Here is a 12,000-nt window from a genome sequence, read left to right on the forward strand (position 1 = left end):
GGCCCTGAGCGGGTGCCCTGCTGGGCCATCCTCCTCCGCCATGTGACCGGCCCACTTTACAGAGGAGCAGACTGAGGCTTCCCGGGGCTCAAGTGACCTGCCTGAGGTCCCAGAGGTCAGGCCCACAGGAGGAATTTGAACAAGGTCACCCAGAGCCCAGGTTCTCTTCACTGATGTTGGTCCTGTCCTCCTGCACCTCCTGGCCACTGCACACACGAATGCGTGCACACACGCACCCCACCTCCACCCCGTCCTCCACGCCACGCACAGACGCAAGCGCGCACACACACACAAGCGCACACACGCCGCTCCCCCAGGGGGGCATCCAGAGACAACCCAACAGTGAAGGCCGCCTGTGTGGCGTCCAAGTCCCTCCCAGGATGCCCGGGGTCCCTGCCCCAGTCTCTGAAGCTTGACCTTCACTAACTCATGGATGTTGAAGAACGCGTGTTCTAGCATCTGAAAGACCCGGGTTTCTGTTTGTCCTTGGTGCTTACCTAGCCTTGACCCTGGGCTGGCCACCCTCCTGAGCTGCATCCTCTCCTCTGTGCACCAGGGACGCTCGTGGCTGCCTCTTGGGGTCCTTGTGCCGATGAAACGAGACAGCCGTGTAAAGAATGCCGTGCCCGGGATCTCGTGGTGCCCAGTTATTATCCTGATTCTCATACTAGAAGAATGCTCTGTATCTGCTCTAATTTCTCACTACTCAGGACGATCTCAGAAACTTCATTTCTGTCTTAATTTGCATAATTTGAGAAATGTATGCTGGAGATCCATCCAGGAACCCTGAACTATGAAAGCACAGTCTTTCTGTGACAGTCACGGACCTGACGGCCCAGGGGAGGGACCCTGACGGTCAGACTGGGGCTTGGTCGGTGCTTCCGTGGAGACGTTTCTGGCCACAGAAGTATTCACATTTGCGCCTCCAATACGTTGGGCTCCCCGGGGAAGTGTCCCCAGATCTCTGCAGTTATCGTTATAAGTGAAATTGGTCTGGGTTTGTGCGTGCGTATGCGTGTGTGTGTGTGTGTGTGTGTGTGTGTGAGCGTGCCCTTCTCAAAAGCATTTGTTATCTGTGTTCTGTCTTCATAAACATAGCTGCTTGCTTGCTTTCTCTGTCCTCTGGGATATTTTGGACACTCTGGAATTACATGTTCCTGGGAGATTTGAATAACTGACCTCAAAGAGGCCTCAGCCAGCCTCCTAGGATTTGTTGGGTAACTTAATACTGTTACTAATGGCTTTAGTGTTCCACGCGTGAGGTTTTTTCTCTCTGTTTCTGGGATCAATTTTGGCAATTTAGAGTGCCAAGAAAATCACCTGTTTGGTCTGTGTATTCACATACGTTTTTGCTTAGAGTTCTGTAAAATATAGTCTTCTTTCATAATTACTTCAATTTCACTTTAACTATAGTTATTTCTCCTTTTACATTTATAATTGTTTACTCATGCTTTCTTTTCCTTGATTAGTTCATCCACTTATTATCTGTTGTTTTCTTCAAATAACTAGTTTGGGTTTGTTTATTTGCTTACTAGATACTTTGCAATATATTTAATTGCCTTTTTATATTGTTTAATTTTTTACACTGCCTCTAAGTCTTAGAAAATCAGTAGGATTTTAAATCCTAATTACGTTTTAATAATTATGAAGATGTGGACTTCCCTGGTGGCACGGTGGTTAAGAATCCGCCTGCCAGTGCAGGGGACACGGGTTCGAGCCCTGGTCCGGGAAGATCCCACACACCGCGGAGCAACTAAGCCTGTGCGCCACAAGTACTGAGCCTGCGCTCTAAAGCCCGCGAGCCACAACTACCAGAGCCCGCGTGCCTAGAGCCCGTGCTCCGCAACAAGAGAAGCCACTGCAGTGTGAAGCCTGCGCACCGCAACGAAGAGTAGCCCCGCTTGCCTCAACTAGAGAAAGCCCGTGCACAGTAACAAAGACCCAATGCAGCCAAAAATAAATTAATTCTTTAAAAAAAAAAAAAAGAAATACAAGGATGTGAACTTACCTTCTAATGACCAGAAAAATCAGTAGGTGGCAAAGAAAATTCTAAGATTCCTTCGTGATCTCCCACTAGAAAATAGTTTCAGCGCAAGTCCTGCACCAGCTCCTTGAGGCCGTGCGGTGCAGAGGGCCAGCACGTGGTCTGGGAGTTGGACAGTCCCATTCTGCTATGTTAGCTTTGTGACCTGAGGAAACCGCCCAGCCTTTCTGAGCCTCATCTTTTTAATCCAGAGAGTGAAGAAAGGAGTGGGACCAACAGCACAGCTTGATAGAAGTTGTGAGCGGTGGGAAGCACTTAGCACAGCACCCAGCAGACATTTAGGGTTTGGTGCACCTTTGTTATCAGCTGGTGAGCGTCAGTATCTCCATCAGTATGCCCCTGGGCCCTTGGAGGATGCAGGGTAAGTGAGCGCACTGCGGGGAATGCAGATGTTCAGGCCTCTGTGGGGGACCCCGGGTGCTCCCACCGTGTGCGTGAGGGCGGGGCCAGTAGATGCGCGGGTGGTGCCACTTTGTTTCCTCCTCCTGGCGGGGTGTTTTTCGGGGCAGCATTGACAACAGAGAGGGGCCGGAGACCGTGAGGGTAGCTTGATGGGCGCTGGCTGAGGACTCGAGATCCCCGGGTCGGCGACGAAGGGCGCTCATTACTCACAGCAGCAGCAGTGCAGCCAGTGTCTTTGTGTCACCAAACACCAGGCCCTGGTTTCCCAGGGTACCGTGAAGGGGCCGGGTGCTGCCTGCAGGGGTCTCACTGTGGAGAGTAACCCAGACCCTTGGTGCTGGGTGGTGGGCACGCCTGCCCTCGGCTACAGGGAGGTACCGCGGGCTTCCCTGGAAGGAAGGGGAAGGGAACAAGCGCTCCCGGCAGGTGGCTGGAGGACCCCGGGAATCGGGATGGGGGTGAGTGTGCAGAAGAGGGCGCTGACACTGCAGCTGCGATGCTGTCCCCTCGGCAGATGCAGAGACACCTCGTGGTGTGTTGTAACGAGATGCCCTGGAGTCAGCTGCTCCAGAGCTGCTCCTTTAGGCCTGGAACACAGAGGCCTTTGTTCTTCCTTCACCCTGGTCGTAAGGTCATTGTTGTCACAGGGTTTTCATTTTTCCTGTATTTTGCAGTCTAAGCCTTAGATCACTGATCTCCTTCCTCGTGCAGAAGGAGACCCGATTCCCTCTTAACCCCCCGCGCCCCAGGCTGTGGTCCGCAGCGATGGCAGGACGGGGGAGGGGGTTTAGCCATCAGGATCCCCAGTGGCTCTGGCTTCATTTTAGAGGGAGCTGAGGAGGTCTCCGTAACCGTTTGCTGAGAGCGCGGCCATTTGTTCGCACGATAGAATTCTGTATTATCGGGTCAGAATATGACTGAAATTTGTTAGTTTGATGATCTCTGTCATTTTACTGGTCACAAATAACCCCCCAATAATTGATTGGGAGACTGTAATATTATACCAAAAGGTAAATGTTGTACTTTTTTAGTCATTCTTTTTTTTTAACGATAATATCAAGTTTAATTTGCCAAATATACAAGTTGGACTTGTGGAGCATGTTTTGCCTGGGTGCCACATGGCAGAGGTTTCTTGAAATGATCCACGGGCAGGTTTAAGAACGGGCCCGGGGCCTGGCCAGAGTCGGGAGTTATTTTTAGTTTTCATAATGCTATGCCAGGATTCCTCTTGATGGGTACAAATTAAAAACTGTAAGAGACTTGTTAACACGCAGGTGTATTAACCACTCACTTTCTGACATAGATGTTGACGTCCTGCTGTATCCTAAATGGCTCTTACTTTTTTTTGGTAACAAAAAGTGATAAGCAGTAAATGGTTATACCAGAGTTTTACCCTGCCTGATACATAACATGAGGAAACTGTATATGTGGGTTTAGATTTAACATTTGTCAGCTGAACTGACTACATAATTTTGTCAAAGCAGATTGGAGACATAAAGACAGCTGAAAAGTACTTTCAAGACGTAGAGAACGTAACACAGAAACTGGATGGACTGCAGGGTAAAATAATGGTTTTAATGAACAGGTATGTATTTTTCCTTCCAGTTTTACTGAGCTATAATTAACTTACAGCCGGTGTAACTGTAAGGTGTGCAGCATGATCTATCTGATTTCCATACTGACATCATGAAGCGAGGACCACAGTAAGTTCAATGAACATCCATCATCTCACATGTAACGTACGGCCGTGTTAACTATGTTCATCGTGTTGCACACTGCATCCCTAGTACTTATTTATAACTGGAAGTTTGTGCCTTTTGACCACCTTCATCTAATCCCCTTCCCCCCTCCCCTCCACGGGCAACCACAAATCTGATCTTTTTCTGTTTGTTTGAAGTATAATTGCCTTGCAGCACTGTGTTAGTTTCTGTTATACAACATAGGGACTTGATATTTCTATAGCTTTCAAACTGTCACCACCATTAGTTTAATTATGACCTGTCTCCACACACAGTTCTCACATTATCACTGACTGCATTCCTCACACTGTGCATTTCAGACCCGTGACATGTTTATTTTGCACCTGAAGTTTGTCCCTCTATATCTCCCTCCCTTAATCACCTGTTTCTGTCCTCCCCTCACCCACCCCACTTCTGGCAACCACCTGTTTGTTCTCTGTGTCTGTAACTCTGTTTCTGTTCTGTGTTTGTTCGTTTTTAGATTCCACATATAAGTGAAATCGTACAGTATTTGTTTTTCTCTGACTTATTTCACTTAGCATAATGCCCTCTAGGTCCATCCATGTTGTCACAAATGGTAAGATTTCATTCTTTTTTATGGCCGAGTAATATTTAATATTCCATGCACTGCACGCACACCCCTTTATCCATTCATCTGTTGATGGACACTTAGATTGCTTTCTGTATCTTGGCAATTGTAAATAATGCTGCAGTGAACGTAGAGCTGCATGTATTTTTTTCTAATTAGTGTTTTTATTTTCTTTGGATAAATACCCAGGAGTGGAATTGCTGGTTCATACGGCAGCTCTATTTTTAGTTTTTTGAGGACCCTCCATACTGTTCTCCACAGCGGCTGCACCAGTTTACATTCCCACCAACAGGGCACAAGGGTCCCCTTTCTCCACAGCCTCACCACCACTTGTTACTTGTTGTCGTTTTGATAACAGCCATTCTGACAGGTGTGAGGTGATAGCTTATTGTGGTTTTCATTTGCATTTCCCCGATGATTGGTGACATTGCGCATCTTTCCATGTGTCTGGCCTTCTGTATGTCTTCCTTGGAAAACTGTGTATTCAGGTCCTCTGCCCATTTTTTAATCAGGTTTTTTTAATGTTGAGTTGTTTGAGTTCTTTGCCTGTTAACCCCTATTTGATATATATCAGTTGCAAATATCTTCTCCCATTCGGCTGGCTGCCCTTTCATTTTGTTGAGTTTCCTTCACTGTGCAAAAGCTTCTTGGTTTGATGTAGTCCTGGCTGTTTATGTTTGCTTTTGTTTCTCTTGCTTGAGGAGACAGATCCAAAAAACTATTGCTAAGACTGACGTCGAAGAATACTGCCTGTATTTTCCTCTAGAAGTTGTATGGTTTCAGGTCTTACATTTAAGTTTTAAATTCATTTTGAATTTACTTTGGTGTGAGTTAGGAGTCTAGTCTGATTCTCTTGCATGTAGCTGTCCTGTTTGTCCAACACCATTTATTGAAGAGTCTTTTCCTCATTGTATATTCTTGCCTCCTTTGTCACAGATTAATCGACCATGTAAGTAGGGGTTTATTCAGGTCTTCTGCCCAGTTTTTAATCTTTTTTTATGTTAAATTGAGTGAGCTGTTTATTTTTTTTTAGTATTTATTTATTTATTTGGCTGCATTGGGTCTTGGTTGTTGTGGCACACGGGATCTTCGTTGCAGCAAGTGGGCTCTTCGTTGCAGTGCACGGGCTCTCTAGTTGAGGCATCCCGTGGCATGTGGGATCTTAGTTCCCCAACCAGGGATCGAACCCGCATCCCCTGCATTGGAAGGCGGATTCTTAACCACTGGACCACCAGGGAAGTCCCTGAATGAGCTGTTTATATATGTTGGATATTAACTCCTTATAGGTCATATCACTTGCAAATATTTTCTCCCACTCAGTAGGCTGCCTTTTCATTTTATCGATGGTTTCCTTTGCTATACAAAAGCTTTTAAGTTTAATTAGGTCCCATTTGTTTATTTTTGCTTTTATTTCCTTTGCTTTAGGAGACGGATCCAAAAAAAATATTGCTACTATTTATGTCACAGAGTGTACTGCCTACGATTTCCTCTAGGAGTTTTTTGGTTTCTGGTCTTATATTTAGGTTTTTAATCCATTTTGAGTTTACTTATTTTTTTGTATGGCATGAAGGGATGTTGTAATTGCATTCTTTTTTTGCGGGGGGGGGGGGCGCCTGGGGCCATGCCACAGGGCACAGGGCTTGCAGGATCTTAGTTCCCTGATCAGGGGTTGAACCTGGGCCCCAGCAGTGAAAGAGCCGAGTCCTAACCACTGGACTGCCAGGGAATTCCCTCTAATTTCATTCTTTTACATGAGGCTGTCCAGTCTTCCCAACACCACTTGCTGAAGAGACTTTTCTCTGCTGTATATTCTCGCCTCCTTTGTCATAGATTAGTCGACCATAGGTGTGTGGGTTTGCCTCTGGGCTTTCTATCCTGTTCCATTGATCTATGTCAGTTTTTGTGCCAGTACCATACTGTTTTGATCATTGTAGATTTGTAGTATAGTCGGAAGTCAGAAAGCGTGATTCCTCCAGCTCCAGTTTTCTTTCTCAAGATAGTTTTGGCTATTCGGGGTCTTTTGTGTTTCCCTACAAATTTAAAATTTTTTTGTCCCAGTTCTGTGAAAAATGCCATCGGTATTTTGATAGGGATTGAATTAAACTAACAGACGTCAGACCCAGTGCAGTTTGCTCCCCAGAATGCCCTGTCCCCTGCCACATCTGGAAAGCACTGACACCACCTGGCTCGGGTGACGCCTGAGGGGCCTATGCTGCCTGGTCCTCCCTGTGGGGTTCCAGTTCTGGGAGCTGCCCCATCAGTGCTGCTGCCACGCACCTGCCCGCATCCTGACTTTCCTGGTTAATCCTCTGTGCGTTGCTTATTTCCAGAGCTTTCCTTCACCTCGGTCAGAACAACTTTGCAGAAGCCCACCGATGCTTCACAGAGATTCTAAGGATTGACCCAGCAAATGCGGTGGTAAGACACCCGAGCAGGTGGCTCCCCCCACCCGGTGCCCCCCGCCCCTCCCAACAAGTCTGCCTGCATCAGGCACTCTCATGGGGGCCAGGGAGGTCCTCGGGCCCTGTGAGGCCGCATCCAGTCCCGCGTGTCCCCCTCCAGGCCAACAACAACGCGGCCGTGTGCCTGCTCTACCTGGGCCGACTCAAGGACTCGCTGCGGCAGCTGGAGGCCATGACCCAGCAGGACCCGCGGCACTGCCTGCACGAGAGCGCACTCTTCAACCTGACCACCATGTACGAGCTGGAGTCGTCCCGGAGTCTGCAGAAGAAGCAGGCTCTGCTCGAGGCCGTGGCCAGCAAGGAGGGGGACTGCTTCAACACACAGTGCCTCAAGCTGGCCTAGTTCCCACCTGACGCCCGAGACGACAACCCCCCGCCCCGGCGTCTGCGAGCCGGCCTTCTCCATCCAGCCGAGGCCCAGGCCGCTCCGGCCGTTTGCACGTGCGGGGTGAACATAACCCAAGGGAGGGAGGGGGTCCAGGGCGCCTCGGCCCCTCCTGTGCATTCCTGGAAGCTGACCTGCTTCGTGTGCTAAGCTGAGCCACGTAACACAAACCGTTCTCGCTCCGAGCCTGAATGTTCTAGAGGATTCACAGATAGATAGATAAGGGGGAAGAGAGATCATTCGTCCCCGCCGGCGGCCCAAAGCGAACCGCGTCCACTCAGCTCCTTTCCCAGCCCGTGCTGGTCACCTGGGGAGGCCTGGTGAAGGGTGAACGAACCCGTCCTTCCTCCTCCTGCACTTGCACATCAGATGGAGTGGGGGCGGGGACGCCTGGGGGTGGGTTCTGGAGAGCTCGGGGCCCGACTGCACAGAACGAGGGCGGGCCTCACAGCGCGGACCCTGTCCTCTCAGGTCTGAGGGTCAGGGCGTCTGCGGTCCTGTTTACACGGTCACTCCTGCTTTCAAAGTCTCTGAAGTACCTGAGTGCTTCTTCACTAAAGAACTCTGGCCAGGGTCCTTTAAATATCCAGCTATTCTAATACACTTTAAAATGGAACTCACTTTAAAGACTCTGAGATAGACATCTATTGCGTAGAGCAAAGCGAAGCTGTATTTCTGGTCATTTTTGTAACATAAAGTAAAAATACAAGTGCAGCGTCTACTGGGCAGATGGTCCCAATGCAATTGTTGAAGTACAGCTTCATTACACATTAAAATAGGAGAAAAAGATGAGACCACCAAGAGGACTGTGGGATGCCAAGGAGGTTCTAAAATCGTCTCTTTTCAAGAAGAAAAATCAGAACTCCTTATGTTTCAAAAGCCCCAAAATACGCCATTTTAGTTTCTTCACCTTGAGGGTTTTCCTTCAAGTCTGGCGGCGGGTGCGGGGGGGAGAGGTGCTGGTATACAAGGCTCGGCCTCCACCTTGAACCTGCGCGGGGCGGGAGGCGTCCGCTCGGATCCCCTCGGATTCCGGAACCGTCCTTCCCGGGTCCGCTGTGTACAGAGCGGGCAACACTGCACAGGCTCCCGGGGGCGGAGGCCAAGCCAGTCAGAAACTGGACTCCAGGTTCCCCAGTAAATCAGTATTTGCATCCTGGACGCACCCTCCCCGACCCCCATTCCCTCCAGGGGCGTCGAGACAGGCAGGGAGAGCACCAAACCCCTGCCGTCTGGGGCTCGCTGGGGCTCCACACGTTTGCAGATCCTCAGAGGCAGCGAGGGAAGCGTGCCCCGGGTGTCTGTAAGGTCTGGGGTAACAGCTGTACCTTATCTAGTTCGCACTCCGTTTTCCCTCCACCCATCACAGACTCCTGGGAAGCGCCCAGAAAGCTCTTCCCGCACAGGCTCCCCAAAACTCACAGTTGGAAGCCCTCACCCCAGCGTGACCGTCTGTGGAGACGGGCCTTCGAGGAGGTGACACAGGTGAGGTGAAGTCACAGGGTGGGGAGGAGAGGCCACGTGTGGACTCGGCCATGGAGCGAGGCCTGGGAGCGGCCAGCCCTGTGGCACCTGGAGCTCGGACCTCCAGGCCCCAGAGCCACTGTTGGTGGCATCTGTCACAGCAGCTGAGCTGGCAAGACACCCACTCCCCTCCCTGCGGTCCCTGCGCCAATGCTGTGGGCAGCCCGCAGGGGAGCAGGGCCCCTGCCACCGCTCGCCTCCGCCCTTCCACGACCTGTGTCCTGGACGACGCGGGGCGGCCTGTCCGCTGTGGCACCCTCGGGCCTGGGACGGCGCCTGCAGGCGGTGAGCCCAGGAGTGACTGAGCCAGCACGAGCCAGTCTGAGCCAGTCCGAGACGGGGCCAGCCCCCCCGACCCCCAGCCAAATGCTCACCAGGCGGGAGACCTGACAGTCCATGAACCTCGTCGGGATGCACACCCAGACCTGGCTTGTAGGAGCAGAGAGAGATGAGCTTTTCTGGAAAAGAAGTTTGCAACCGAGTCAAAATTTTACAGTCGGGGAGTGGTTTCACGAATTGCCCCATATTCCTAAGACGCGTTTATGCAAGACCACGTTTAAAAAGTTAATGACATGGAAAAGTACTCAAAAGAAATGTATATTTGCATAATACGTGCATATGTTAACGGAAGGGACTGAAAAGTAATACTAGATGTTAAATCAGTCACAGCAAAAGGATGAGCACAATGGCATTTTTATTTGCCCTTCTGTGACTCTGAACCTCACATTTTTCCACATTGTGTGTGTGTGTTGTTTTTATAACCAGAGGGGAAAAAATCATCAAAATTGGTAAATGTTTTGCCTTTAAAAAATAAAAAGTGATTTAAAAATTATAGTGATAGTGTGACATGCTCTATAATTGAACAGTATATACCGCGATTAAAAGGAATGGTCTGGACATGTATTCACATGGACATATCCCAAACCTGCTCAAATAATCAAGATTAGGATTGTATATACAATGAAATGCCATTTATTTGTAAAATACAAACATTGTAGGTACACATCTGCAGAACTGGAGAAAAAACAGGTGCAGGAACCACGTGGCTCCGTGAGTGTCCCAGGGGAGCGAGGAAGGGGCTGGGGGATGGTCCTGGGAGACTCACCAGTGTCTGCAGAGCGCCAGGCCTTTTTTTAGAATGGTGGTTTTTTAATATCATCCTTTATGCTTTCTCTCGATTTCTGGAAATACAAAGTAATTGACACCTGGTTGCAGATGGTTCCTACTGCTGCCACGGAAGGCCAGCCGGTCCCTGCGGGTCGGGTGTCACGACACAGGGACACTCAGACAACCTCGTCATCCTGGGGCCTCAGCGGCCCACGGGGAACAGCGCTAGTGCCCTGGGAGGGGCGAGTCCTGGCCTGGCAGTGGGAGCCGCAGTGCAGGGCTTTCCAGGCTCCACAACCCTCAGGGCCCGGGGAGGAGAGAGCACACAGGAGCGAGGGGAGCAGAGTGAGGAGGGTCGCTTCACCGAAAGCCTGGGCGGGAGCGCTGATGCTGCTGGACCGCAGGCGCCCGAGACCCACGGCCCACAAGGGTGTGCGGCACCCTTCGCGATCACGGAAAGCAAAGCCAAACCCAAAACCGGGACACAGCGTTAAGTGTCGCGCCATCCGGAATACAAATACTTCAATCCATACCGTATACTCAAGAGCCGCAGAGAAAACGTCAGTCGTTCCTGCCACGTGCTGACGCTAACAAGATGAGCCGTTCAGGAAAGCAGTGCTGGGGCCACACCCAAGGTCTACAGTGCATTTTCCAGGGGCGTGGCTGGGGCCCATCACGGGAAGGGGCTTCACACGCTGCCTCGGAATTGTTCGGGTTAGCGACGCGTGTATTCACGTACTGTGACACTCACCTGCATGTGCACATGCACGCACACGCACACACAGGACAGGCTGCGCAGGATGATTCCCTCAAATAGACCTGTGGAGCCCGGGACGGTCCCTCCGTCCCCGTGAGGCTCGCCCAGGGCCGGAGCGGCCACTCGCCCTGGACCCCACGCAGCGCACGCTGCCAGCTGCGCGTGAGGACCAGTCCCGGCCGGCACGGAGCTGGGTTGCGGCCCCGAGACCCCGGCCGCCACCTGGGGGAGAGGGCCGCTCATTCAGCGAGGTCCGCTGGGCCACCAGCGCTGTGATCCGGTGCAGCTTCCACGGCCTTGGGTCCCCTCGCCTGGTCCTCACGGCCAACCCCAGTCACTCCCAACAGTGGGGCATCTGGCGGGTGCCGGGCAAGGTGGGAGAAGGCGCAGCAGAGACTCGCTTCAGCCAGGAAGACGACGGAACAGCCCATGGAGGACACCCCCTCGAGACGGCGCCGATGTGGCCAGCAGACAACACAGGCGCCCAGGGTGACTGCGATGCCAGGTGGCCACGTGCGGCCAGACAGCAGGGTGGACTCTGGCCACCAGTCAGGAGCCTTCAACTAGGGATCCCTCCGGGAGGACGTGACCCGGGTGCACCCATGCGGGGGGGGCCGGGGACCAGCGGAGCCGGGGGACAGCGACGGGGGCACAGACAGACACGTTCCTGGGGCAGGACCAGCAGGGCCGGCGGCGACGGGGAAAGGGTTTTGGTTTCAGAGACGGGCACCGTCCACCAGGACGACAACCTGGGACACCTGCGAGCAGCAGGGACGGTGCCCAGGGCTCCATCCTGGCCCACGGGTGTGCCGGGTCCTCCCCACACCCAGCACCGGGGAGACGCCGGCCTGGGGCCAGCCCTTGCTCACCGCCTGCACGACCTGGGTGGAAAGCTGAACTCTCCCAGCCCCGGGGTCTCATCTGAAAGACTGGGTTAGTTTCCCGAAGCTGCCGCAGCAAATCACCACGGACGGGACAGCTGGACACCACC

At 51.8% G+C, this 12,000-nt stretch overlaps 1 protein-coding gene and 1 long non-coding RNA gene across 2 annotated transcripts in view; one reads left to right on the forward strand and one right to left on the reverse strand.

Moving 5' to 3' along the window:
• Nucleotides 1-7,957, forward strand: part of TRAPPC12 (trafficking protein particle complex subunit 12) — a 62,499-nt gene extending 54,542 nt beyond the window's left edge. Inside the window, exons 10-12 of the mRNA XM_082851524.1 lie at nt 3,931-4,031; nt 7,105-7,192; nt 7,337-7,957. Of these exons, the coding sequence (XP_082707650.1) occupies nt 3,931-4,031; nt 7,105-7,192; nt 7,337-7,579 (432 nt within the window). The 3' untranslated portion in view covers nt 7,580-7,957. The remainder of the gene's footprint in view (nt 1-3,930; nt 4,032-7,104; nt 7,193-7,336) is intronic.
• LOC309969667 lies at nt 6,376-7,480 on the reverse strand. The gene is made up of 2 exons (XR_014326635.1): nt 7,370-7,480; nt 6,376-7,165 (listed from the first exon to the last, which is right to left on the reverse strand). It is a non-coding gene; the product is annotated as an uncharacterized lncRNA (long non-coding RNA).
• Nucleotides 7,958-12,000: the final 4,043 nt, after the last annotated feature.

The sequence above is a fragment of the Leucopleurus acutus genome, assembly GCF_964270905.1.
Source record: "Leucopleurus acutus genome assembly, chromosome: 12".
Taxonomy (NCBI): Eukaryota; Metazoa; Chordata; class Mammalia; order Artiodactyla; family Delphinidae; genus Leucopleurus; species Leucopleurus acutus.